General features: G+C 36.0%; 4 protein-coding genes, 1 long non-coding RNA gene and 1 pseudogene across 7 annotated transcripts; 3 read left to right on the top strand and 3 right to left on the bottom strand.

The window, feature by feature from the left end:
* Window positions 1-2,745: 2,745 nt before the first annotated feature.
* Window positions 2,746-4,885, bottom strand: LOC104756175 (transcription factor BEE 1-like). The gene is made up of 6 exons (XM_010478715.2): window positions 4,447-4,885; window positions 4,227-4,349; window positions 4,066-4,131; window positions 3,816-3,884; window positions 3,411-3,488; window positions 2,746-3,032 (listed from the first exon to the last, which is right to left on the bottom strand). Exons 1-6 carry the CDS (start codon window positions 4,813-4,815, stop codon window positions 2,946-2,948), a joined length of 792 nt encoding a protein of 263 aa, XP_010477017.1. The 5' UTR covers window positions 4,816-4,885; the 3' UTR covers window positions 2,746-2,945.
* Window positions 4,886-7,676: 2,791 nt separating this feature from the next.
* Window positions 7,677-11,809, bottom strand: LOC104756174 (LEAF RUST 10 DISEASE-RESISTANCE LOCUS RECEPTOR-LIKE PROTEIN KINASE-like 1.2). 2 transcript variants are annotated; one of them, XM_010478714.3, is made up of 4 exons: window positions 11,053-11,809; window positions 9,284-9,325; window positions 8,447-9,084; window positions 7,677-8,333 (listed from the first exon to the last, which is right to left on the bottom strand). In XM_010478714.3, the coding sequence occupies exons 1-4, from the start codon at window positions 11,807-11,809 to the stop codon at window positions 7,818-7,820; spliced, it is 1,953 nt and encodes a 650-aa protein (XP_010477016.1). In that variant the 3' UTR covers window positions 7,677-7,817. The 2 variants fall into 2 exon arrangements, with proteins under 2 accessions (XP_010477016.1, XP_010477015.2); XM_010478713.3 differs by lacking the exon at window positions 11,053-11,809 and adding an exon at window positions 9,531-10,975.
* On the top strand, window positions 11,303-12,098 carry LOC147923400 (uncharacterized). The gene is made up of 2 exons (XR_015587809.1): window positions 11,303-11,435; window positions 11,534-12,098. It is a non-coding gene; the product is annotated as an uncharacterized LOC147923400 (long non-coding RNA).
* Window positions 12,099-14,723: 2,625 nt separating this feature from the next.
* On the top strand, window positions 14,724-19,493 carry LOC104756172 (kinesin-like protein KIN-7A). Its single transcript, XM_010478712.3, has 15 exons — window positions 14,724-15,040; window positions 15,306-15,550; window positions 15,649-15,738; window positions 15,820-15,920; window positions 15,995-16,111; window positions 16,214-16,295; window positions 16,402-16,469; window positions 16,555-16,614; window positions 16,713-16,837; window positions 16,933-17,131; window positions 17,224-17,334; window positions 17,431-17,532; window positions 17,619-18,578; window positions 18,656-18,984; window positions 19,074-19,493. The coding sequence occupies exons 2-15, from the start codon at window positions 15,310-15,312 to the stop codon at window positions 19,399-19,401; spliced, it is 2,913 nt and encodes a 970-aa protein (XP_010477014.2). The 5' UTR covers window positions 14,724-15,040; window positions 15,306-15,309; the 3' UTR covers window positions 19,402-19,493.
* LOC104756171 (uncharacterized) lies at window positions 19,400-22,321 on the top strand. The gene is made up of 7 exons (XM_010478711.3): window positions 19,400-20,248; window positions 20,896-20,934; window positions 21,018-21,088; window positions 21,191-21,255; window positions 21,351-21,440; window positions 21,515-21,607; window positions 21,691-22,321. Exons 1-7 carry the CDS (start codon window positions 19,821-19,823, stop codon window positions 22,090-22,092), a joined length of 1,188 nt encoding a protein of 395 aa, XP_010477013.1. The 5' UTR covers window positions 19,400-19,820; the 3' UTR covers window positions 22,093-22,321.
* LOC104756170 (mitogen-activated protein kinase kinase 7 pseudogene) lies at window positions 22,184-23,401 on the bottom strand (annotated as a pseudogene). The gene has a single exon (XR_015586112.1). The product of XR_015586112.1 is annotated as a mitogen-activated protein kinase kinase 7 pseudogene (transcript).
* Between the last annotated feature and the right edge of the window lie 270 nt (window positions 23,402-23,671).

The following is a 23,671-nucleotide window of genomic DNA, read 5'->3' as shown; positions in this document are numbered from 1 at the left end:
AATGTACGAGATAGAATTCGCGTGATAATATATAGAGATAACACACTAATAGAAACTACTAAAATATATTATTTGTAGTAATTACACTTTTTTCTTCTCAATAAACAACGAGAAAGTAAACATAAAATCCCACAGTGACCATCCTTCAACGAATGGTCCATTTCAAGCTGTCCATACTAATTCCATGGTGCATGCATCTTTTATTTTTCCTTTAATATTAGTTTTAAGTTTTTCTTGAAGTAGTAGTTAATTAGTTTGCATTTTTGCAATTTTTATATGTAAATCCCTAAAAGGTTCTCCTTTATACGTCATGAACATATGTAAATCAAGTATATATTTTTAAAATATATACATAATATAAAACAGGATTGGATCGGTTCATATGGAATTATGGATTAAACACTCTTGATTCGGATATTTACCCAAACGTAGATATGTATGTTTAATTGTCCAACTGGTATTAAAAGAAGTAGAATAAAAAAAGTTAAAAAGTGTATATGTCCTGCATGGACCTATGCATGCATGATCCAAACTCAAGCACATATATTAGTAAAATAGTAATTAATAACCCAAATAATTTCCTAAGGTTGAATTTGGATCATGCATGCATACATGGACATATATATGCATGAATTATGATCCAAATTCAAGCACATATATATCATGTAGTAAACTAGTAATTAATAACCCAAATGATTTCGTAAGGATGTGATCACAAGCCATATACACCATAATAATCTCGAGTGAATTGCGTAATACTTGCATTAACAAGATATAACTTAAGTTAAATGCCGATTATGATGCAAAGATGTGCCTATATATATAATGTTCTTAAAGTATCCAAACAAAATAAGATTTCAATTCAGATAAACAATCAAGTAAAAGTAAGATCTGAAAAATAGAACATTAATGTAGCCAATTTACATGCATTAGGAAGAAAGAAAGAAAAAAACATAATTTTGATTCCATTACTTTGCCAAAAACTTCAAACAACAACTTTTGTCGTATATATTCAGATACGACCTGTCTTGTGGATTAAGAAATGTAGAAATATGCCATTTTTTTTTAATGTTGAAAGAAACATAGGGAATAACATAGGAGACATAAGTGTATTATTGCATAACGAAAAATCTGAATTGTTAATCTCAATCATGAAGATTATGAATAGGCAACATCAGTCTGATGCTATGAACCGTCTCTATTAGAATTATATGTTTAAAAAGATAAATAACTAGAAAGAGATATTGGATGGATAACATAAGAGAGACCACAAAAGAGGAAGTAGAAAGGGTCTTGAAAGATTTTGGTTGTTCGTCTGCAAAACACGTCCTTTGGCTTCGCATCACACAATTTACTATTTTGTCTCTGTTTTTGGTTTGGGAGACACGCATCATTGTCTTCGGAAAGCAACAGAACTGAAGGGTGTTTTTGTCACTTGACACCGACAAAGTCTCTTTGGTTCCATACACATATTTCTTCTCTACGTTTCCAAAACCTTTCGCAACTTGCCTCTTCCATTTTATCGTATCTGTATACTCTTTATTTATTAGGGAATATGCACTAGATACCACAATTTTCAAAAGTATTTAAGAAACTACTATAGGATCCACAGTGTATTCTCTTTCCTCATATACAATTACTTTTATACCCATTGCATATATTACATGTTATTTATTTAAATATCATGTAATTTTTGTTTTGTGAACGAAATTATATATCGGTTTGGGTTCACAAATGAAATGGTTAGGATTTAAATTTTACAATTAGAACGAAATTTTATGTCGGTTTGGGTTCACAAATAAGATGTTTAGGGTTTAGATTTTACAATTAGAACGAAATTATATGTCGGTTTGGGTTCACAAATGAGATGGTTAGGGTTTAGATTTTACAATTAAAACGAAATTAGATGGTTAGGGTTTAGATTTTACAATTAAAACGAGATTATTTGTCGGTTTGGGTTTACAATTAAACATTATTTAGTTCAATATAACATGTAAAATATAAATATTACATGCTATTTTAAAAAATTACACCAAATCTTTCACTCTTTCTATCTAACACTAAAACAGAAAAGGGTGATTATGTCTTTTCACTCCCAAAAAAATGTAGGCCTTATGGTATTTTCCAATGAAAAAATGTTGTTGTGGTATTCTCTTAAATAACTTTCAAAATTGTGGTATTCTCCTAATTAACCCTATTTATTATGCCTATCTCGCTCTTTTGGCTTTGGTCAAACCTATTTCGGTCAGTTTTGTTATTTTTTGTGACAAGAAGAATAAAAAAGACTATCTGATACGCTAGTTTTAAAGCTAGAGAATCCATACTATCTTAAAATCCAATTGAATGCTAGCTAAGGTAAAGTTTTAGAAACCAAAATCAATTATTTATGTTTGGTATGGACATCGTCTCTTAATAAGTTAGTTTTGACATAAACTTATCTTTATTTTTAGTAGATTCCATATTGCAAACCGTTTTTATCATTCTTTATGTGGGAAAGTCGTGAAGTAGAACGAACTCTGACATCAAGAGATGGGAGTTACTATAATCCATATTTAAACCTACTCATCATAATTCACACCATTTCATTGTAACTTTGGTAATATACACAATTGCATTCTCTCTTCACATCATCATCAACACTTTGACACATGAGATAATTCATTCATAGTTATATTACTTCTTTTGCAAAGAAGAAAACAAAATAATCTTTTGTACGTCTATAAAATTAACAAGAAGAAAAGGAAGAGGACAACTAAGATATCTTAATGACAATAACCAATATAAGTCACCAACAAATTCATAATTTCGAAATTACAAGTATACAGAATACAAATACTATCCCAAGTTGGGTCGTCGTATGACATATCGCATATATCCAAATAAATACGTATAAGAATAATTTCGAAAACAATACTAAAAAAACAAAGAAAAAGAGAAAACAAAAGTCAAAGGGACCATGTTGATAAATGGAAGACAGGACTCCCATCTCTTGTTTGTCTCCCCATCTCTACTGTCTCACGTGCCTTTGCTCTCTGCCAATTGTATCCCATTCATATTCAATACTTAGAAATAATCACATTAAAAATATAATTGTCATTGCAAACAAGTACTAGTTAGACTTAAATCCTATATACTGTATAATGCCAAAAAAAGAAGAAGACTAAACCATATATAAGATCAATCATGCAAAGGCCGGATTGGACCTGTCGAACATATTTTAATTGCGGGTTCTATAGTCCGCATGATCACGTTGTCCGATAAGATTGAATAGAAACTATAAATACTAAAACCTGTATTTGAATTAATCTTTGTCGAACCGACTCTATCAAAACATACCGGACCCATCTCTACACTGATTAAATAATATGTTTTGCTTAATTATTGAAAACATGATTGGAATGTTCTAGTACCTGCATGGAATCAACAGCATCTGTCTCTGAGTTGAAGTCATAAAATGAACTTGCTGCAGTAAGTTTCATCGAGAGAAACTGGTTCGACGACAGAAAACAAAAACAAAATGAATATATAGGAATTATTAGTATAAGTTAATTGAAGATAAATATCGGAAATTACTAAGAAATCTTGATACAACTTCTTTTGGAAGGTTTTTTAAGTGTTTAATAAGGTTTCCAAATTCTTTTTATTTCTTTTGGTACTTTTGTATTTAGGAATATTTCAAGATTTGTGAAAATAATAATTACTAGTATCTACGCGAACGTCCAATGAAAATGCCACTTTTAAGTTGTTTTCTCCAAAATAAAAGAATAAAAAATCGTATTGATATGTAATTTAGAGTAAAAATAATAATTATTAACCTCGACTTGATTTTGTAGAGACTGGACATAATTAATTATCTCGTCAAGCATCGTAGCCATTCCCATAGCCTGCACCCACCAAACATACGCTTTCGTTATCACCAATAAATCAATAACAACTCACATTATGATTTACAAGAAATAAATAGAGATTTGTTAAAGCAAAATAACAAATATGATTTGATCAAAATAGATTAGTAATCCTAATGGCCATTTTTTTGTTTTTTTTCTTTTTGTATTCTTAAGTTACCTTATAACATCCGGGAACCATATCTTGCAAACATCTCAATCTCTCGTTAATTTTTCCTCGCCGAACCTGAAATGATATAGACATATATATATATACATGTAAATAAATACGTCACGTTTTTAAGGAGTATGAAATTAGCTAAACAAAGTAAGCAATTTTACCCGTTCAGCTAAGCTATGGCTATCAGTGGCTTGGCCTCTTCTGGCTCTCACGTGAACAACTTCTCTTTCTTTCCCGTCTTCTTCTTTCTTCTTCTTCAACCTCTTACCTCTTTTCAAAGAACCCTATGTTTATTTACAAAACAAAATTATCTAACTAATTAAAACAAAAATGTCAAAGAGTTTACGAAAATGATAAGATTAGGGTTTCGAGATCATTTACGGTTTCGGTGGTAGTAATATTTGCATTATCAGAGACGCCACTATTCTCCGATGAAGACATAGAATGTAACAAAGCTTTTCTCTTCTTGGTCTCATCGACGTTGCTATGATCAGAATGGAGTAAACTAGAAGTTGAGGAGACATTGTTACTGTTTTGTGGAGAGTTTCCGCGAAAATCATGAATTGATTGTTGTTGTTGATGATGATGATGAAGAAGGAAGAGCGAGTCGAGAGAAGTGGAGGATGGATGAAATGTTTGGAAATGAAGGTTACTATTGTTGTTGTTTAGATCTGCAGTTTGAGTTATGGAAGAATATATATCCAAGGCTATTGTCTGAAAATCGGAAGAGAGATTCTCGAAATTCGCCATTAATATGACAAAATTGAAATATGATTTTTCTTGAAACTTTTTTTTTTTTTTTTTTTTTTGAAAATTTCTTGAGACTGGTTTTGATACAAAGCTTGAGACTTTTATATTGTTCGATTGAAGTTTTAAAAAAAAAATATTTTTATTATAATTTATAATTGAGAAAAAGAAATGTGGGGAAAAAAGAAAAGAGAAATAAAGGGAGAGCCACGTGGGCAAGTGAACGTTCTGGGATTTGTGTGTCGGGGAGATATGTCCAAACAAGGGAAGTAGGACCATTGTTTGGTCGTGTGGGTTCCATTAGGCTCTCTCTCTCTCTGCAAGGGGGACGAACATTTCTAGTCAGTTTGGTGGTGTATAAAGGTTAAGATTTAAAATTATAAAATTAATTGTTAATATTTGGAAGATAATGAAATGGATGTAGTCAAAGAAAAAAAAACTTGTTGTAATGAAAACATTTCATTAATGTTTTTGCAGAGAGGGTTTTGTGTAGGCATATAGGGTAAAAGATCACATCCATTTGCCAATTTAGGGTTTGAAAGGTAACTGCGATCAGGGCGGCCAAATCCATATGCGGTCTGGACCGCTCTATTTTTGGGGCGGTCTACAGACCGCTGCGGACTAAATTTATTTGTAAGCAAAAGCGGTCCGCAGTTGATCCGCAGCGGTTTTATCTCTGCTTTATTTGCACCGCACTACCGTGGACTATATTTGCTGAATCTATACTATGAAAGTTGGCTAACTCTCTCCATCTTTGTGCCACATCAGCAATGGAGAGAGTGGCACATGTACATGACTAAAATCAACCAATCATTTTGAATCTTTTATGTTACTTGACTGATTCTCTTTGTTTTTCCCTGCTTGATTTTCGTAGTAACCGCTGCTTCGATCTTTTTCGTTTTCTTTTGCTTTAAATTTTGTAGTAACTGCTCATTTATAATATCTCTTACATCCTGCTGTTTTTTTTTAGTAGTGAACGAAGATGTGGAAGATAAAATTCAACTACAGAGAAAGGATAACTTGAAGATCAAACATATTCAGAGAGTACTCTTTTGAAATAATCACCAACGAGACTAGGCTTTAGAATATAGATTAAACTTCTGAAGATAACAGAGAACTGAACTTCCTAAAGAAAGAAAATTGTCTTATACTGATGTTAAGAAAATCTTAACATCATCTAGAAATTTTCTAATTGTAACTGATTATTATGCTTATTTTTCCAAATTGCTGATGGGTACAGCTTGTGCCTTCTTCTCAAGAGTCTATATCCACGCATGAACGAATTTACATTGGTTGTAACAGGTTAGTTTTTGTAGCTTACCTATACTATGTTAATGCATTAGTAATGGCTTATTTCTTTTGCTCAAAATAGGTTACAAGTTAGTTTCTTCATTATGGGAATTGCATGCTATACTTTGCTTACTGTTTTCTTTAATTATTCATATATTTTTTGCTTTGGTATGGTGTGGCAGGTTTGAAAAAAACAAATCCTTATATAGCAGGATTCATGAATAAATAGAGAAAGATGTTTAATTAGTTCTTCTAATTATAGTTTGTAAGTGATTATATTCATTCGCATTCGATGACAAACAAGAAAAATCAAAGTTCTTATGTGTTGTTTTTCTTCTCTGCAAACCTTTTTTCTATAACTCTATGTGCTCAACCATACATAGAATTGCAAGTTCATTCTCACTATGGTAATTTTATGTATCTAGGGCCAGAATGTTTGTTGTTAAATGTGATCTTACAATAGAATAAGAAGAAACTGGCCATTTTGTGTTTGATTCTGAAGAGGTAGAATAGATTATGAGTCTACAGTTTTTTTCCATACTGCTACACTAAGATTCAATTATGTGTGGTGGCTACTCCAAAATTTCAGTCACATGATATTGATCACCATGGTTTGTGCTTCCGTTTTTGGCTATTCAATACACGATCTGATATTGACAGTGAAAATGTAATTGTTCATATCGTCAAAAGATAATGCGCGCAGTGTGCGGGTACTCATCTAGTGGTAAATAAAAAGTGGTCCAGTCCGCAGACGGATTTGTCCACCCCAACCGCTGCAACCATTCACCCTCTTAAGCTTTCAAATGGCCAATGCCAATTAATCGACAAATAAAAAACAAATTAATTAATAGCTTTGGTGTGTATGTATACATATATGCATATATTATCCAAAAAACATTGTGAAATTGCATGGAGATAAACGAAAATGTGTAATAAGTAAGCGCAAATGTTCTCTTTTTATAATTATAAGTTGACGTCAATCTCGTTTATAAGTTACGTAAATTGTTTTGAGTCACCCAAATTTAATATATTTAGTGAAGAAATTGGCATGCATTCTAGAGCTTTCTTTTGTATTTCCTTAAGATGATCAAACACGTTGAGGTTTTTAGGAATGAGTTAGGTTGCAACATATGTCAATATTTAGTTGGGCCATTACTAGAGATTATCAATTATGTATTGTGGTGGAGGGATCTGATTCACATGCAATTACACTCATTCAAGATGACTTACTCTATAACTAGTTCATTAATTGAAGTAGTAAAGCATCCAAGCCCTATATTGGTGTGCTTTAATTAGGAAATTTTGGAAACAAATTATGGAGTTTAAATTCGTACCACATATAGGACGTTCATTAAACTTCTCTGATCTTCTTTAGTTATTTATTATCATAGCCATCATCAATTTGATGCCCCAATTTTAATTTTTGTATAGTTAACCTACAATATTAAAGTAGAGTTTCAGTTGATAGCCGCAATACACAGATAAGAGTACTGAGTACACCCTTCAAAATGAAAGTCGAGCAAGGCCAGGCCCAATTACGAGTTTCTTGTACTGTGGTGAGAGAGTATGTATAATTTATTTACGAAACTCAGATCATATATACAATCCCAAAAATGTCATCTATTACAGCACACAAACACCAATCTCTAACTGTCAATTGACAAATTTTAAACATAAGAAACACATACAAATGTTAGTGTCCGTGTGAGTCTAATTTACTTACTGTCCCATTTCACAATTACACTATCAGGAGACTGTGTAAGCAACGGTCCACTCTTCTTGACATCTAAAACCTCAATGTCCGAACCATAACCATTGATCTGTATCCTCGTCAGCGTATCCTGCACGTGCGACATACACGGCCTAAGATCTTTATCGGACTGCAAGCATTGGAACGCCAGCTCAGCGACAGAGATCACCGCCTGTCTCACTCTTGTATCCGTGTCGAAACCTAGTGACGGATCCACTATGTCACGTAGCTCGTGGTTCTGGATTTTAACGACTGCCATGTTCGAGAGGTTGATCTCTTGGCGCGGTCTTGTGATATCGACTGCTGGAAGCGAGGTGATAAGCTCCATTAACACTACTGCAAAGCTGTACACGTCGCTTTTGCTGGAGAGTTGATAGCACAGGTGGTAATCCGGGTCGACGTAGCCTGGAGTTCCTTGTGGAGCGGTTGATACGTGCGTTCTATCCATCGGAAACAGCCTTGAGAGTCCAAAATCCGCTACCTAAATGTCGAAGACAGGAATAAAAGAAGAAAGAAGTTAAGATTATAATCAGATCAACTCATACCACTACCAAATATATCTCTGTAAGTAATAACCAGTGTGAGTTTACTGACCTTGACATTGAAGTTTTGGTCGAGAAGGATGTTGTTGGATTTAACATCACGATGGATGATCTTGGAGGCGTGTAGATACTTCAAGGCAGAGGCAGTTTCAACAGCGATCTTGAGCCGAGTAGACCAAGGAAGCGAGCTAGGGTTAGCTTGTGGACCATGTAGATGATCAGCTAACGTGCCGTTTGCAACATACTCATACACTAGCAGTAAATCCCTGCTCTGTTTTGAGGAGCATCCAAAGAGAGCCACGAGGTTCGGATGGCGTAAACCCGTTAAGATCTCAACTTCGTTCCTGAATTGCTCTGCTCTTTTGAAGTTGTTATCGTATAACCGTTTCACAGCTACGCTTCGTCCATCTTTAAGCTTACCGTAATAGACAGTACCAAAGCCTCCATCACCGAGTTCTTTAGAAGGGTCGAAGTTATTTGTGGCTTCTTCAAGCTCTTCGTAAGAGAAAAGATGAACTCCAATTAATAATTTCTCTGCTTTCTCAACGTCGAAAGAGTTTAATGATGGATCTGAGGAGATGTTTCTTGGAAGCAATGCTGAAGAAGTTCTGTAAGTTTTTGTTTTTCTACGATGGTATACATAACAACCGAGGCTCGCAGCTATTAATCCAAAGATCCCAGCGGAAACACCTGAATGAGATTTTGTAATCTGTTGAGACTTGCGTGAGATGATAAACTAGAAATCTCATAAAGAACAGAGCATAACCTAGCAACTGTAACCACGTTGCATCATATTTTACCAAAGTGTCTTTTTATAATTATTTAACCACAGATCGAAGTAGAGAAGTCAAAGCCTTTTTCCCAAAACATAAGCTTGAAAGAATCTTACCAATGAGGATCTTCACCTTCACTCTTCTCTTACGAGTACTACCTGGGATGAAAAAGTAGAGAAAGAAATAGTCACGGTTGTTTCAGAGTTTAGCATTCGGAAGAACATAGAGATTAAGACTAAACATTAATCTAAACAATCAGACTAACATTAACACAATGCAACGGATTTGTTCAGAAAAGTGAAGCAAAGAAGAAATAAATATAACGTCAGAAGAATAATTACTCGTAGAATCACAAGTGGTTACCATTCTTGCAACTATCATGAATTTTAGGTCCATCAGGACATAAGCATACAAATTCTTGTTGAGCAGTTCCACATCTCCCGCCGCTGTTGATGCAGCGGGAACAACTGTTTGCAGTCCAATTCAGAACAAAACCCCTCTTCAAAATATCGACATAAGTCATACCCATCACATCAGACTCCTTACTACTAGCTAAAACAGGAACATCGACTAGTTTCTGGCATGACAGGGATGCTATATTTTTCTCTTTTCCTAGTTTCTCCCTGTCAAAGACCCCAAAAGACTGAAGAAGACTCTTGTTGCCAGGACAAGTAAGAGCGTATGTCCTAAAACCCTCAAGCATGTGGTTGGAGCAATTGTAAAGTATGGTGAAGTTGATATGAGAAGGGTTGACAAAGAAAGGTGTTCTATGGAGGGTAAGATTATGCAAAGGGCTGGGACATGGATCATCATGAGACGCCTTTGAGTTCACGACCTGAAACGACTGCGTCGAGTAAGATATGTTTTTGATGAGGTAATTCTCACCAGAGATCCCAAGAACAGGAAGCTTCTGATCATCATCACAAGTGAGTTCGAAACTGGGATAGCCACAAAAGGACTCTTGCTTGCCTGATAGATAGAATGGATAGGAGATATTGGGACCTCTGCCGCATGATTTCGGCTCACAAGCCTTGAACTTCGGATCAAGAGAGAGGGTTTGAGTTGCTAATATGGTGAAGAAAAAGATGGATGTGTAGAGTAGTAAACTTGGAGTTGAAGGATCCATTTTTTTAGGGTAAGAAGAAACAAGAAGAAGAGAACAAAAACATATAGAAAACAAATCAAACCAAAAAGATTTTTCAGAGGAGTGGGTGAGAGAGTTAAAAAGTTTGTTCAACTAGTGTGTGAAAAAAAGTAGTATAATAATACTAAATTTTCTAGGTATAAAGAAAATAAAGACTGCAATTTGACTTAAAAACTGTCTCTTTGAGCCTCTGAGGTTGAAGACGACCCCACAAAAAAAGCTTTTCTAATGGGAATTGTGTAGTGCCCTCAATTATTAATTTCAAAACTGGAGAAATCATTTGAATAGAGTTTTTGTAAAGAGAGGGGCATTTGTTTATTTTGCAAGAGAGGGTCGGTTACTAGCAGAAGCTTCAAACAAAAGAAAACTTAAAAGTCGTTTTTCTCATCTTCTAAGACCGACCATGAAAATGGTAAACCGGATCGACAATACCTAGTGTTGGCCCAAAAAGCCCAAGATTCGATCCAGCACAGATCCTAATGTTTTTTTTGGAAAGCAGACCGTCACATAAATTGATGAATGGAAAACAGGACACGTAAAGAATTAGGTTGAAAAAGTCAAAATGTGTCTTTAAAAGATTATTAAAAGTTTGGGTCAATTACGATAACAATTCTCTACCAAGTAATGGACAACAAATTGGTCAAAGTATACGTTCTAATAAGTCTATGTGCAGAATCGATCCGATGGAACCAATCCCACAAGAAATTTGGGACTGAAAGAAGTAAATGATGAAGGACTAACCTTTGTTATCGTCACAGGAGGATTTGTGAGGCCTGTCTTCACATAGACATTGGAAATTTTCCGACCCTGTCTCCGAACCACAAATCCCATTGGAAGTGGTACAAGTCTGGCAAACTTGATCCTCTATGCTGTACTTCAAACCGAACCCTTGGTCCAAAGCCCACTTCAATGCTCTGTTCGAGTCATTTGATTGGTGAAGATCGTTCTTAACAGACCGAAGCATCGGAATTTCTCCAACCTTTGTACAATTGAGGAAATGATTATCCAACGGTCCAAAGACGTGATATGTTTTCCGACTGCCATTGCTTGTTTGGCAAGAAATATATGATAGCGAGCTTATGTTTATGGGGCATTCGAACAAATCAATCTTCTCGGTGTGATGGGTAAGTGTAAACTCCTTCTCGCCAGTGAAGTTCCAAATATTTGGGCAGTTCCCATCTAACCAGCTCTCATCAACAACGGTAATTACTTGATTCTTCAGATCCACGGATTTAACGCGAAGTGTGAGATCCCCGATATCGAAGGATAGGGTTTGACGATTATCATCGCAGGAGAGTTCGAACGATGATTGGCCGCAGAATTTGGGTTTATTGGATCCCCAGAACGGGTACGAGGTGTTCGACTCGAACACCTGCCGTCCAGATCCACATCTCAGAGCTGAGCGACACTTTTCGTACTGTTGATCGGCTGAGAAACACGACGGGAGGTCAGCGAAGGAGAAGACGACGAAGCTGGTGAAGAGAAGAGAGATGGACATTTGGTTTTGACAACTAAAGAGATTTTTTTTTGTTTGTTGAGATGTATCTTGGGGATTTAAGGCAAAATGATCGGTGGCGACTTTTATTAATTACAGTTCGGCTAATTTTAAACAGCTTATGATCGTTGATTAGTGATTAATAATTACTAGATTCGGACCCGCACATACGGGGTTGAGTTTAAAAACTAAATTTACTAACATATTTATAATTTATTACGTACATGCGGATACTGTTTGTAAACATATTTTTAATAAATGTTATTAACATTCATAATCCAAACTTTTTTTGTATCAGTTTAGTATTTGATTTATTTTTAATTCGGTTTAGACAAAAAAATGATCAAATTTGTTTTTGTTATCAGTAAAAATAATTATATTAAAAAATAGTAACAGAAAGATGGTATGTCTAATTTAGGACATAAAATCCATCATGTCCTGTATATGTCTCATAACTATGGTTGATTTTTTTCTTATCTATTATAGAACATAGTTTAATGTTTTTTCTTTTTCTTTTGAATATTTTTTTGACATTTTTGTGTTAGATAAATTGAAAAATATGTTACATAATATATTGGAAGCATTAATTTATTTTAATTCTAACATGATCCTGGATTTTGATTTTTGAAAATTTTTAATCTCATCTTATTCCTCCTTCCATCCCGTTTCCGTCCCATTATTCTTTTCTCATTTCCTCAAAATCATGTTCCTACATATTTAGCACACAAACACGTAATAGTTTGATTCAAAACAAAATAAAGTATTTGATGAAGAAAAATAATTTCTTTGAAACATTCAGTTAATAGAATCACAGATACATGCCGTGTCAGTTAACATTCTTTTATCTCTTGTTTTGTACATGCTTATACTAGATAAGCTGAAGAAAAAAAAAACATATTTAAAATACTGTTGTTTTACTTTAGTTGTAACATGTTTTCGGATCCGCACATTTATTCATTGATAAAATGATAAGTTATAAGTAGTTTCAAACGTATGTATATCTTAATTCAGTATCCAAGATTTAAACATATTGTATATATGTAATACATATGTTTGAAATCATAATATAAAATCATAAATATTGTTTACAGATACCTCACAATATATAACCAAATTATATTTTTATACATATATACAATTTTGTATTTAATTGCTCGATTTTAATAGATACCGATTTAAATTATTTCTATAAACATTTAGATGATTTTGTATATTAGGTAACATCATAATTTCTTGTTTCCGGATATATCTCAAAATATAAAATCAAATTAAATAAGTTTACATATACACAATTTCGAAATTAATTGCCCAAATTAAACATATACATAAATATCAAAATTATTGTTTCTTTAAATTGTTTACGCAAAACTACTTACCTTTTTTGAATTTTATTGCAGATGCTTGTTTCGATTCTGTTTGGATACGGGAGTATGAAAAACAGCTCTGAACAATTAATACATGATCCGAACAGAATTAATCCAGGGCATATAGGATCCGTGCATTTTTATTATCAAATTTACTTTAATATCCCTTTTGTATTGTATGCTTTTAAATTTATTCAGGGTTATTTTATGTCATATATTTGAGGATTCATTTTTACTTTAATATCCTTTTAATAGTATAGATTACATCCTATATAAATTATGTTTTTGTATATGAACGGTCAGAGAGTCGTACAGAACTTTGATGGTTACTTTGACTTGTTTGGAACTATAGGTTTTTTTTTTGGACAGGCTGAAAGCGACTTGATAGTTGATTTGATACCGATATACATACAATTGTTCGTCTCATGTTTTGTGATGACTTATTTGTAAGTTATGGCCATTTTAATTCTTTGACATAATTCAAAAAAAAAAAACATACTAAGAAGTTTTGTCAACAAATCTATTGCGTTGTTAAGCTTCCAATATAATAAATATATACTGCAAACTTACAAATCACTGACTATAAGAAAACAAGAACCGTATGATGTTAAAATTTATGTTTTTTTTTTCCAGTAAAACCTCACTAACTGACTTCAACCGTAATATTGTAAAACAAATGCGGACTGGTGGAAATTGTCCAATTAGTATATATTATTGCATCAAAAAATCTGAGTGAAGATGGTTTTTGATATAGCTTATTCTTGAAAATGTCAACTGAATGATGTAGACTAGTTGTGATCCAATAGAAAAATACATCATTGAATTAAATAACAGACAAATGGAGAATTGATTGTTTAAGTTTGAATTTTGACCAAGATAACATATACATGTTTCATGTTATGAGTCGTGTCTCTAGTTAATCTATTTACTTGGTTTTGAATTGATGATAAATCAATTTTCAACTAAAGTTGCTATAAAGAAAATAAAAAAGGATCCAGGCTTGCAGTTGCAGATTTCTCAAAATCACAGGCAAAGACCTTGACTTAACACCTCAAAGACTCATATAATATAAGTATGGGTTTCCCAATCCCACTTGCAATAGGGGAAGGTTTTGCGCCTAGTATTTTTATACGCTAAATTGGATAGTATTAACCTATTTCCCGCTTGAGTTGCAAATAAATTAAAATAAATTTACAGCACAAAAGAAAAGAAAAAGAAAAACCAATAAGTGACCGTTTTGTTAGTAAGCCAATAATTCACAAGATGACAAAATCTAATCAAAATCATAGCAAAGGAAAAGGTGGAAACGAAAGCTCATGAATAAAATAAATTCATATTCAGTAAAAACAAGGAAATAAAATTCCCCAGTAAGTCAGTAACTAATAATAATAATCCAAACGTTGACAGAAATAGAAAAATTTGACAGAAATAGAAAATGAGAAATTATCCATAAGAAAATAAAATAAAATAAAATTTAAGGTGATTTGTAGAAGAAATCGAAAATGTGAAGGGTAGCTTTTGAAATAAGATAAAATTGAAAGCCCCTCAAAAGAAACGTGGAAAGAACTAGCCGTTAGAGGAGAGGCTCGTCAGATTCAAAATCTCTCTCTGCACGGACTTCCGTAAAGACAAAAAGAACCCCAAAATCCGTTCGTCTTCTTCTTCATCATCATCAATTCTTCTACCACAAAAGCTCCACGAATACTCAGAAACCTCTCTCACTATCTTCTTCTTCTCTCATATTCTTTTATTTTTTTAATATTTCATTTATTGTCTCTATCGTCGATCTGAGACGATTCTGTCTGTAACCAACCCTCGCTGCCTGAGATCTGAGAGTAAAATCTCCGATTCCTTGGTTTATTTTTTCTCTGTAAGTGTTTTTGATCTCTTAATTAGTATTAGATCTGTCTAGTGAAATGAAGCTTTTTTGGGAAATTTTTGAGTTTTATTATTTCCGGATTGGATAAACATTTCCTTTTAGGGATTTGGTTTGGATCAAATCGAAATTTCTTAAGAATGTTGCCTTATATGAGTTTTTTTCCTTAGATAGATCTGATCATCCCTAGATTCGGGGGAAGTTATTTTGAGCTGTATTATTAAGATCTGATGTGAAAAAAATTGAAAACGTTTTGTAGATATATGACAATGAGAACTCCTGGGACACCTGTTTCGAAGATAGACAGAACACAATCTGTTACACCTGGTGGAAGCTCAAGATCCAGAGAGGAGAAGATTGTTGTTACTGTAAGGTTAAGGCCACTTAACAAGAAAGAACTGTTAGCTAAAGACCAAGTTGCTTGGGAATGTGTGGATGACCATACCATTGTCTCTAAACCACAAGCTCAAGAACGTTTGCATAACCAGTCCTCATTTACATTCGGTAATTGAAGTTTGATTATATGCCTATTAAGTTATGTTTTCAAAACTCTTAATTCCTGAGGTTTTCTGATGATTTTAATGCATCCTTTTTGGTTTCAGATAAAGTTTTTGGACCAGAGAGTTTCACAGAAAACGTGTATGAAGATGGTGTTAAGAATGTTGCATTGTCTGCTTTGATGGGCATAAATGGTACTTGTCTTCTTATTATGACTCAAATTCTGTTTTCTTGGAACTGATCACAGATTGACTAATCTTTTTATTTTGTTTCAGCAACAATATTTGCCTATGGACAAACGAGCAGTGGAAAGACATACACCATGAGAGGAGTAACTGAGAAAGCTGTCAATGATATTTACAACCACATAATCAAGGTAAGAATTGCTAACTAAAGTCTTTCAATGTCATTGCAGTTCTTCTGACCAATTTGTTTCACTGTTGTTTCCAGACACCTGAAAGAGATTTTACTATCAAGATTTCTGGTCTGGAAATATATAATGAAAATGTCAGAGATCTCCTGAATTCAGATTCCGGCCGTGCCCTTAAACTCCTCGATGACCCTGAGGTATCACACTAATTTACATTAATTATGTTCCTGCCGATGTCATGGCCTTGGTCTAATGTAGACTTTTCATTGATCTAATCACCTGATTACCCACAATTGCAGAAAGGTACTGTGGTTGAAAAACTGGTAGAAGAAACAGCTAACAATGATCAGCATTTGCGGCATCTGATTAGTATTTGTGAAGGTAACTTGATTAAGTTGGATCCCTCTTTGGCTTTTTGTGATTATATTCTCCTGGTTCATGCCAATTCAATAAAACTGACTGATTGTGTTTATTTTCTTTGTTTTAGCTCAAAGACAAGTTGGAGAAACTGCTTTGAATGATACCAGCTCGCGGTCACACCAGATAATCAGACTGGTAATGATCTCAATTCTTTGATTCACTAAAACACAAATACATATACCCCGCAAATGCTAATAACATGTTTTTGATGACAAAACAGACGATACAAAGTACTCACCGTGAAAATTCAGATTGTGTGAGGTCATACATGGCTAGTCTGGTAAAAAATTTATCCCTCTCTGTTTTTGCATAAAGTTTAACTAGAACTTTGTGGACTTAATGTGTGTGTGTGTGTGTGTGTTTGTGAATGAATTGCAGAACTTTGTGGACTTAGCAGGAAGCGAAAGAGCATCACAATCGCAGGCAGATGGAGCGAGACTTAGGGAAGGTTGCCATATCAATCTTAGTCTAATGACACTTACAACAGTCATAAGGAAATTAAGGTAATATACTTGCATATTTTTTTAGAGTGACATTAAAATCACAAACACTTTTTAATACTAAACTTATTTTATCTTAATCTGTGAACTCTTCATAGTGTGGGGAAAAGGAGCGGACATATACCTTACAGAGACTCCAAACTTACTAGGATTTTACAGCATTCACTAGGTGGGAATGCCCGAACAGCCATTATATGTACATTGAGTCCAGCTTCGGCTCATACTGAACAATCAAGAAATACTCTATCTTTCGCTAACCGAGCCAAAGAAGTTACAAACAATGCCCACGTGAACATGGTAATGATCTTTGTTCCATCCTTTTGGTTCTTCTTAGTGCCCTTTGGGATGAACACAATCTAAAATTTTACTTGCTGTCTAAACATCTACAGGTTGTCTCTGATAAGCAACTAGTGAAACATCTTCAGAAAGAAGTGGCTAGATTGGAGGCCGAGCGTAGAACCCCTGATCCATCAAGAGAAAAGGATTTCAAGATCCACCAGGTTTCTGTCCACTTCAGATTTTTCCATACACCAAAAATATACAATTGAACCAAAGCTTTGGTACTTAGTTGATGGATGTTTTGTGACATTTTGTAGATGGAAATGGAAATCGAAGAGCTTAGGAGACAAAGAGATGATGCACAAATTCAACTTGAGGAGTTGCGCCAAAAGCTTCAAGGGGATCAGCAACAAAATAAGGTCTACCTCTCTCTGTCTCTATACTGTGCTTATTATATTCACACGCATTAGCTGAAGCTTACACTAAACCTTTTGTTGTATCTCAGGGCTTAAATCCTTTTGAATCTCCAGACCCACCGGCTAGAAAATGTCTTTCCTATTCTGTTGCCGTGACGCCTAGCGCAGAGAACAAAACCATAAACCGGAATGAGAGAGCAAGAAAGACTACGATACGCCAATCTATGATACGGCAATCATCAACTGCTCCTTTTACATTGATGCATGAAATCCGCAAACTTGAACACCTTCAAGAACAGCTAGGGGAGGAAGCAACAAAAGCTCTTGAAGTGTTACAGAAGGAAGTAGCTTGCCATAGACTAGGGAATCAAGATGCAGCTCAGACGATAGCTAAGCTTCAAGCAGAGATAAGGGAGATGCGTACTGTTAAACCATCCGCAATGCTTAAAGATGGCATAGCTCCTAACAAGAGCGTAAGTGCCAATCTCAAGGAAGAGATAACAAGGCTCCATTCACAAGGAAGCACCATTGCAAATCTAGAGGAGCAACTTGAGAGTGTTCAGAAGTCAATAGATAAGTTGGTGATGTCTCTTCCGAGCAATATCAATGCTGGAGATGAAACCCCAAAGTCAAAGAATCATCATCAATCAAAGAAGAAGAAGCTTCTTCCTTTGACACCAAGCAGTGTATCCAACCGCCAGAACTTCTTGAAATCTCCATGCTCTCCTCTTTCCGCTTCTAGGCAAGTCTTGGATTGTGATGCTGAGAACAAAGCTCCTCAAGAGAACAACAATTCTGGAACTAGAGGGGCAACGACACCACAAGGGTCAGAGAAAGAGACTCCACAGAAAGGAGAAGAAAGCGGAGATGTGTCGTCAAGAGAAAGCACTCCAGGTTACAGGAGATCAAGCTCTGTGAACATGAAGAAAATGCAGCAAATGTTCCAAAACGCAGCAGAGGAGAACGTGAGAAGCATAAGAGCATACGTAACTGAACTCAAAGAACGTGTAGCTAAACTACAGTACCAGAAACAACTTCTCGTTTGTCAGGTTAGACAAAGAAACAAATTCTAAAAATAAATCCTCTTTTTTTTATATAACTTATCATCAGTTTTTAACTTTTGCAGGTGCTTGAGTTGGAAGCAAATGATGGAGCAGGATATAGTGCAGAGAACGAGGAGAACACGATGATGGAAGATGAAGAGCAGAATCAAGTTGCGTGGCATATAACTTTCATAGAGGAAAGACAACAGATCATAGAGCTTTGGCATGTCTGCCACGTCTCGATAATCCACAGGACACAATTCTATCTACTGTTCAAAGGTGATCAAGCCGATCAAATCTACATGGAAGTCGAGCTAAGACGGTTGACTTGGTTAGAACAGCATCTAGCAGAAGTAGGTAACGCAACTCCAGCTCGAAACTGCGACGAATCCGTAGTTTCTCTATCTTCAAGGTAATGAATGAAATGAATATGAATCATCTCACTGCTGTCACAAAGCGTTACGTTTCTTTTAATTAACAGGTCTTTTGTTTCATTTTCAGTATAAAAGCATTGAGAAGAGAGAGAGAGTTTTTGGCGAAAAGAGTGAATTCGAGACTGAGGCCTGAGGAGAGAGAGGAGTTGTATACGAAATGGGATGTGCCATTGGAAGGGAAACAGAGGAAACTCCAGTTCGTGAACAAGCTATGGACAGATCCTTACGACTCAAGGCACGTGCAAGAGAGTGCAGAGATAGTTGCGAAGCTAGTTGGATTCTGTGAAAGTGGTAACATATCAAAAGAGATGTTTGAGCTCAACTTCGCTGTGCCTTCTGATAAAAGGCAGTGGAACATTGGTTGGGACAACATCTCTAATCTTCTTCATCTGTGAAGAACAATATTTTTTTTCTTTTGTGTGTTCTTATTAATTTGTAAACCATTGAACCAAAAAAAAAACAAAACGCTGCGTTTTTGAGTTGAAAACAAGTTATGCGCCACGTGAGATATTTTGTAAGACTCTCTCCTCGTTCTTTTCGCTGGACAACCGTCTAATAAACATATCTCAGCTACTAACCAAATAAAACAATTTTTTTCTTATAAGTGTTGATATTGTTTGTTCTCTGGAATTATTCCTTGACAAAGTTTTTCACTTTCCAAATTGCTTCACTGTCTTGTCGATTTTGCTTCTCTCTTTTACTCAAAGCTCTGTTTTTTGTTTTTTTTTTTCCGTTCTGAAAAACCCCAAATTTTGGGTTTTTTTTCTTCTTTCTAAAGGCGATACAAAATCGTCTTTTTGAAATTGCTTCGTTTATGATCTGTTCAAGTAGAGGAACGATCGTAATTGCTACTCTAAACCCATTTCTAAGATTACCCATCAAACAATTTTCCGGATTTCATGTAAACCGGACTCGAATTCGAAATGATCTCTCCATCAGTCTCGTAGCTATTCGACCATCATCAGTCTCGATGCCACTGAGATTAAGAAGATCATCACAGAAGAAGAGGAAGAGGAACATCGGTTGCGGTGTTTCCCCTTCTTCTTCTTCGCCGCCGACGACGACGAAGAGGACGGTGGTTGATGACGAAGTGGCTGTGAGACGGGATTTGGCAATGAGGCGGGTTTTGGAGGATAACGGTGGCGATGGAAGCTCCGTCAGAGATTTCTCGCTATTCACGTCCAAGAGAGGTGACACGTTGTTCACTCAGTCTTGGACACCTGTTGACTCGACTAAGATCAGGTCATTTCTCGTTTTCTTAGTTGTTTTGTCTTTTTGGGCTATGTTGAGTAATTAAAAGCAATAAGAACGAGGTCCCCCTCTGCCTTGAGACTCTGTGGTTCACGAGATGTTGAGCTTAATTAATGATAATGATGTCGTTTTCTAGGGGTTTTTCTTGGATTCCTATGTCGTTTTCTCAGCTGGTCCTAACTTATTACCTTGCATTCAGTCGTGTCTTACTTAGATTTTTTATTAGTTTCCTTAGGTTATATAGATAAGAGCTATTTAGACTAACACGATAAAATGATTTGTTTTAATTGGTAGCATTTCTTGGCCTCATTGTGTTGTTGCTTGCGTTATTAAGACTAGTTGCTAACATTACTGTGAAGAAGACCAAGCAAATACCTGAAATAATCTTTAGGAGGTGATTCTGCTAACTAGTCAACAGATCTTGAAGATCATACATTTATATAGTTTTCTCATGACCAAGTCTTGACTCTTGAGTGTTGTTGTACATTGATCTTCAAGATTTCTGACTAAATATAACTTTGCGTCACCTATTTTTCCAGTGTTGTATCTTTAGTCTCTTGTTTGTAGTTTCTTCTATTATACCTTATTTGGTTACCTAGGTCCTAAACCTGATATCTTTTTGTGAGTTTGCTTTGTAGGGGATTTGTTGTTCTGCTACATGGTCTGAACGAACACAGGTTTGTTGTGTAGCTTTTAAGTTTGATCATGAACTCTACTTCCATATAAGTTTGAGGTAAATTTATAATCAAACGCTCAACAGTGGCAGGTATAGTGATTTCGCAAAGCAGCTAAATGCTATAGGATTCAAGGTCTATGGAATAGATTGGATCGGTAAAACCACTTTACCAATTTCAAAGTGCTTGTGTTAAAGCATTTGTCAGTGTATAATTTCTTTATTGCGATACTGAATTAAGTTTTCTCTTGCTCAAATAGGTCATGGTGGAAGCGATGGACTTCATGCTTACGTTCCTTCTCTTGATTTTGCTGTCGCTGATTTGGTATAATCTCTTTTTCAGTTTCCAAGACATGCCATTCGCTTAACTCATACCAGTGCTTAAACACTAAACTGACTCTGAAATAAAAATGTTTGCAGAAATCGTTTCTTGAGAAGGTAATTGCAGAAAACCCGGGATTGCCCTGTTTCTGCGTTGGCCATTCAACAGGAGGAGCCATTATTTTAAAGGTTAAAAGATCTTCAAACACGTTCATATCATTGCTCTTGAAACCATATGTTAACTATATAACTTATTATTGCAGGCTATGCTAGATGCAAAGATTGAAGCTCGAGTTTCAGGGATTGTGCTAACTTCACCCGCTGTTGGAGTCCAACCATCTCATCCTATCTTCGGCGTAAGCCAAACCTCAAGAATCTGAACAATTTTCACAAACATTTTTTTTGGCTTTTGTCTTGAAAAATGGACCTTTTTCAACAGGTAATTGCACCGGTCCTCGCGCTCCTCATTCCAAGACGTCAATTAAGTGCTGCAAAAAAGAAAATAATGCCGGTTTCTCGTGACCCGGAAGCTGTTATGGCCAAATACGCTGACCCGTTAGTATACACTGGGTTTATCCGAGCAAGAACCGGTAACGAGATCCTTAGAATTGCTGCCCATTTGCTGCGGAATCTCAACAGAATCAAGGTCCCGTTTCTTGTGCTACACGGCACAGCTGATACAGTTACTGATCCCAAAGGTACTCAGAAGCTATACGAGGAGGCTTCCTCGTCGGATAAGTCGATCAAGCTGTTCGACGGGTTGCTACATGATCTGCTCTTTGAACCAGAACGGGAAGCTATCGCTGGAGTCATATTGGATTGGCTACACAAGCGGGTTTAAATTGCTCAAACCAAATGTAGCAGTTCCTTACTCCTAGACTTCAAGTAAAGAGGGAAATGCGAGGAAGAAAGACCTAGTAAGAGTTGCTCTGTTTCGTAGGAATTATCTCGACACCATTTTGTATCACGTACATTTTAATTGTAATGAATATACGAATTTGTAACAATGCAAGTATATACAAGTCTAAGACTCTACCCGAAAATAAAATAAAAATACAGTAATTGATTCATTCCGATTCGGGTCACCCGGAATAAAGATCCACAAACCCGTAAGAATAGCACAAGAGCAATCGGATATCTAAACACTTTGACGGAGAAAAGAGTGACCAAGAAGCTGCGACGCCGTCCACCTCTCACTCGATTCTTTACGTAGACAGCAATCAACAAAACTCCTAAACTCGTCGGAACATCCTTCCGGCGCACGCGGCGGTTCACCGAAACACACGGCGCACATCAGCGTCGCCCAATCAGGTCTCTGTCCCTGAGGAAGCAACGGGAAATGTCCGACGAATAGCTCGAGCATCATCAATCCAAAACTCCATATATCGCCTGAGTATACATCAGAGTTCTCTCCGGAAACGGAGTCGAATCTCTCAGGGCTCATGTAAGCGCACGTGCCGACGAACGAGTCGCAGTACTCCAACGACCGGATCATGATTTTGCTAACCCCGAAATCGGCGATTTTAACTTGGTCTCTCGAGTTCAAGAGGAGGTTCGCAGGTTTGATGTCTCTGTGAACGATCTTGAGCGAGTGGAGATAGCTCAGTCCTTTCAAAATCTGGCGGGAAAACCCCGCGAGTTGTTTCTCTGTTACGGCGCCGCGGAGAGATTCTAGGTTTCCGCCGTCCATGTACTCCATGAGGATCGAAACCTCGCCGGCGATTGGTTTCTCGAAGATCCCGTGGCACCGGACGATGTAGGGAGAGTCCGTGCGGCGGAGGATCTCCATCTCGCGCGTCAGTTGTCTCGTGAAACTCGGACTCATGTCGCCGTTGACTGTTTTCAGAGCGTATAGCTCCGCCGTTGTTTTGTGTCGGACTTTGTATACGATCCCGCCGTTTCCGCTTCCGAGGACGTGGAGTTTCTCGATATCCGAAACGGAGATTCCGTTGGTGATAGCGGTGGATGTGACGGCGGCGGCCGTGGAGGAAGGAAAGGAGAAACAGGGGAGGCGATCTGAGAGAGGTGGAAGTGGTAAACGGAGGTTGATCTGACGGCGTTCACGAACAAGAGCCATTGCAGTAAGTAAAAGTGATAATTATGATTTGAGAAGTTTTGAAGAAGAAGAGTGATGGAACCTGCAGCTTTTATTTGGAGGTTGAGTGGGATTTAAGTGAGGAGCCTGCGAAGGTTGCTTTAAATAGTAATCACTGACAGTGACACTAATATTAATCTTTTTTAATTTAGTTTTATGTTTTATCTAAAAATGGCAACTAGTGATTATGTTCAATCTTGCACGAGGTTTATCTGTCCTACTTACCCCGAAACTGCCTAGTATGGATTGAGATGACGATTAGATTTAGTCATTTAGATGTATTTATTTTTAAAAGTGTTGTGGATGTGCTATCACAAGTTCACAA

This window comes from Camelina sativa, chromosome 17 (assembly GCF_030686135.1).
Source record: "Camelina sativa cultivar CO46 ecotype springtype chromosome 17, ASM3068613v1".
Classification (NCBI taxonomy): domain Eukaryota; kingdom Viridiplantae; phylum Streptophyta; class Magnoliopsida; order Brassicales; family Brassicaceae; genus Camelina; species Camelina sativa.
The sequence above is the reverse complement of the archived record's forward strand: the minus strand, read 5'-3'. Positions and strand labels throughout refer to the sequence as shown.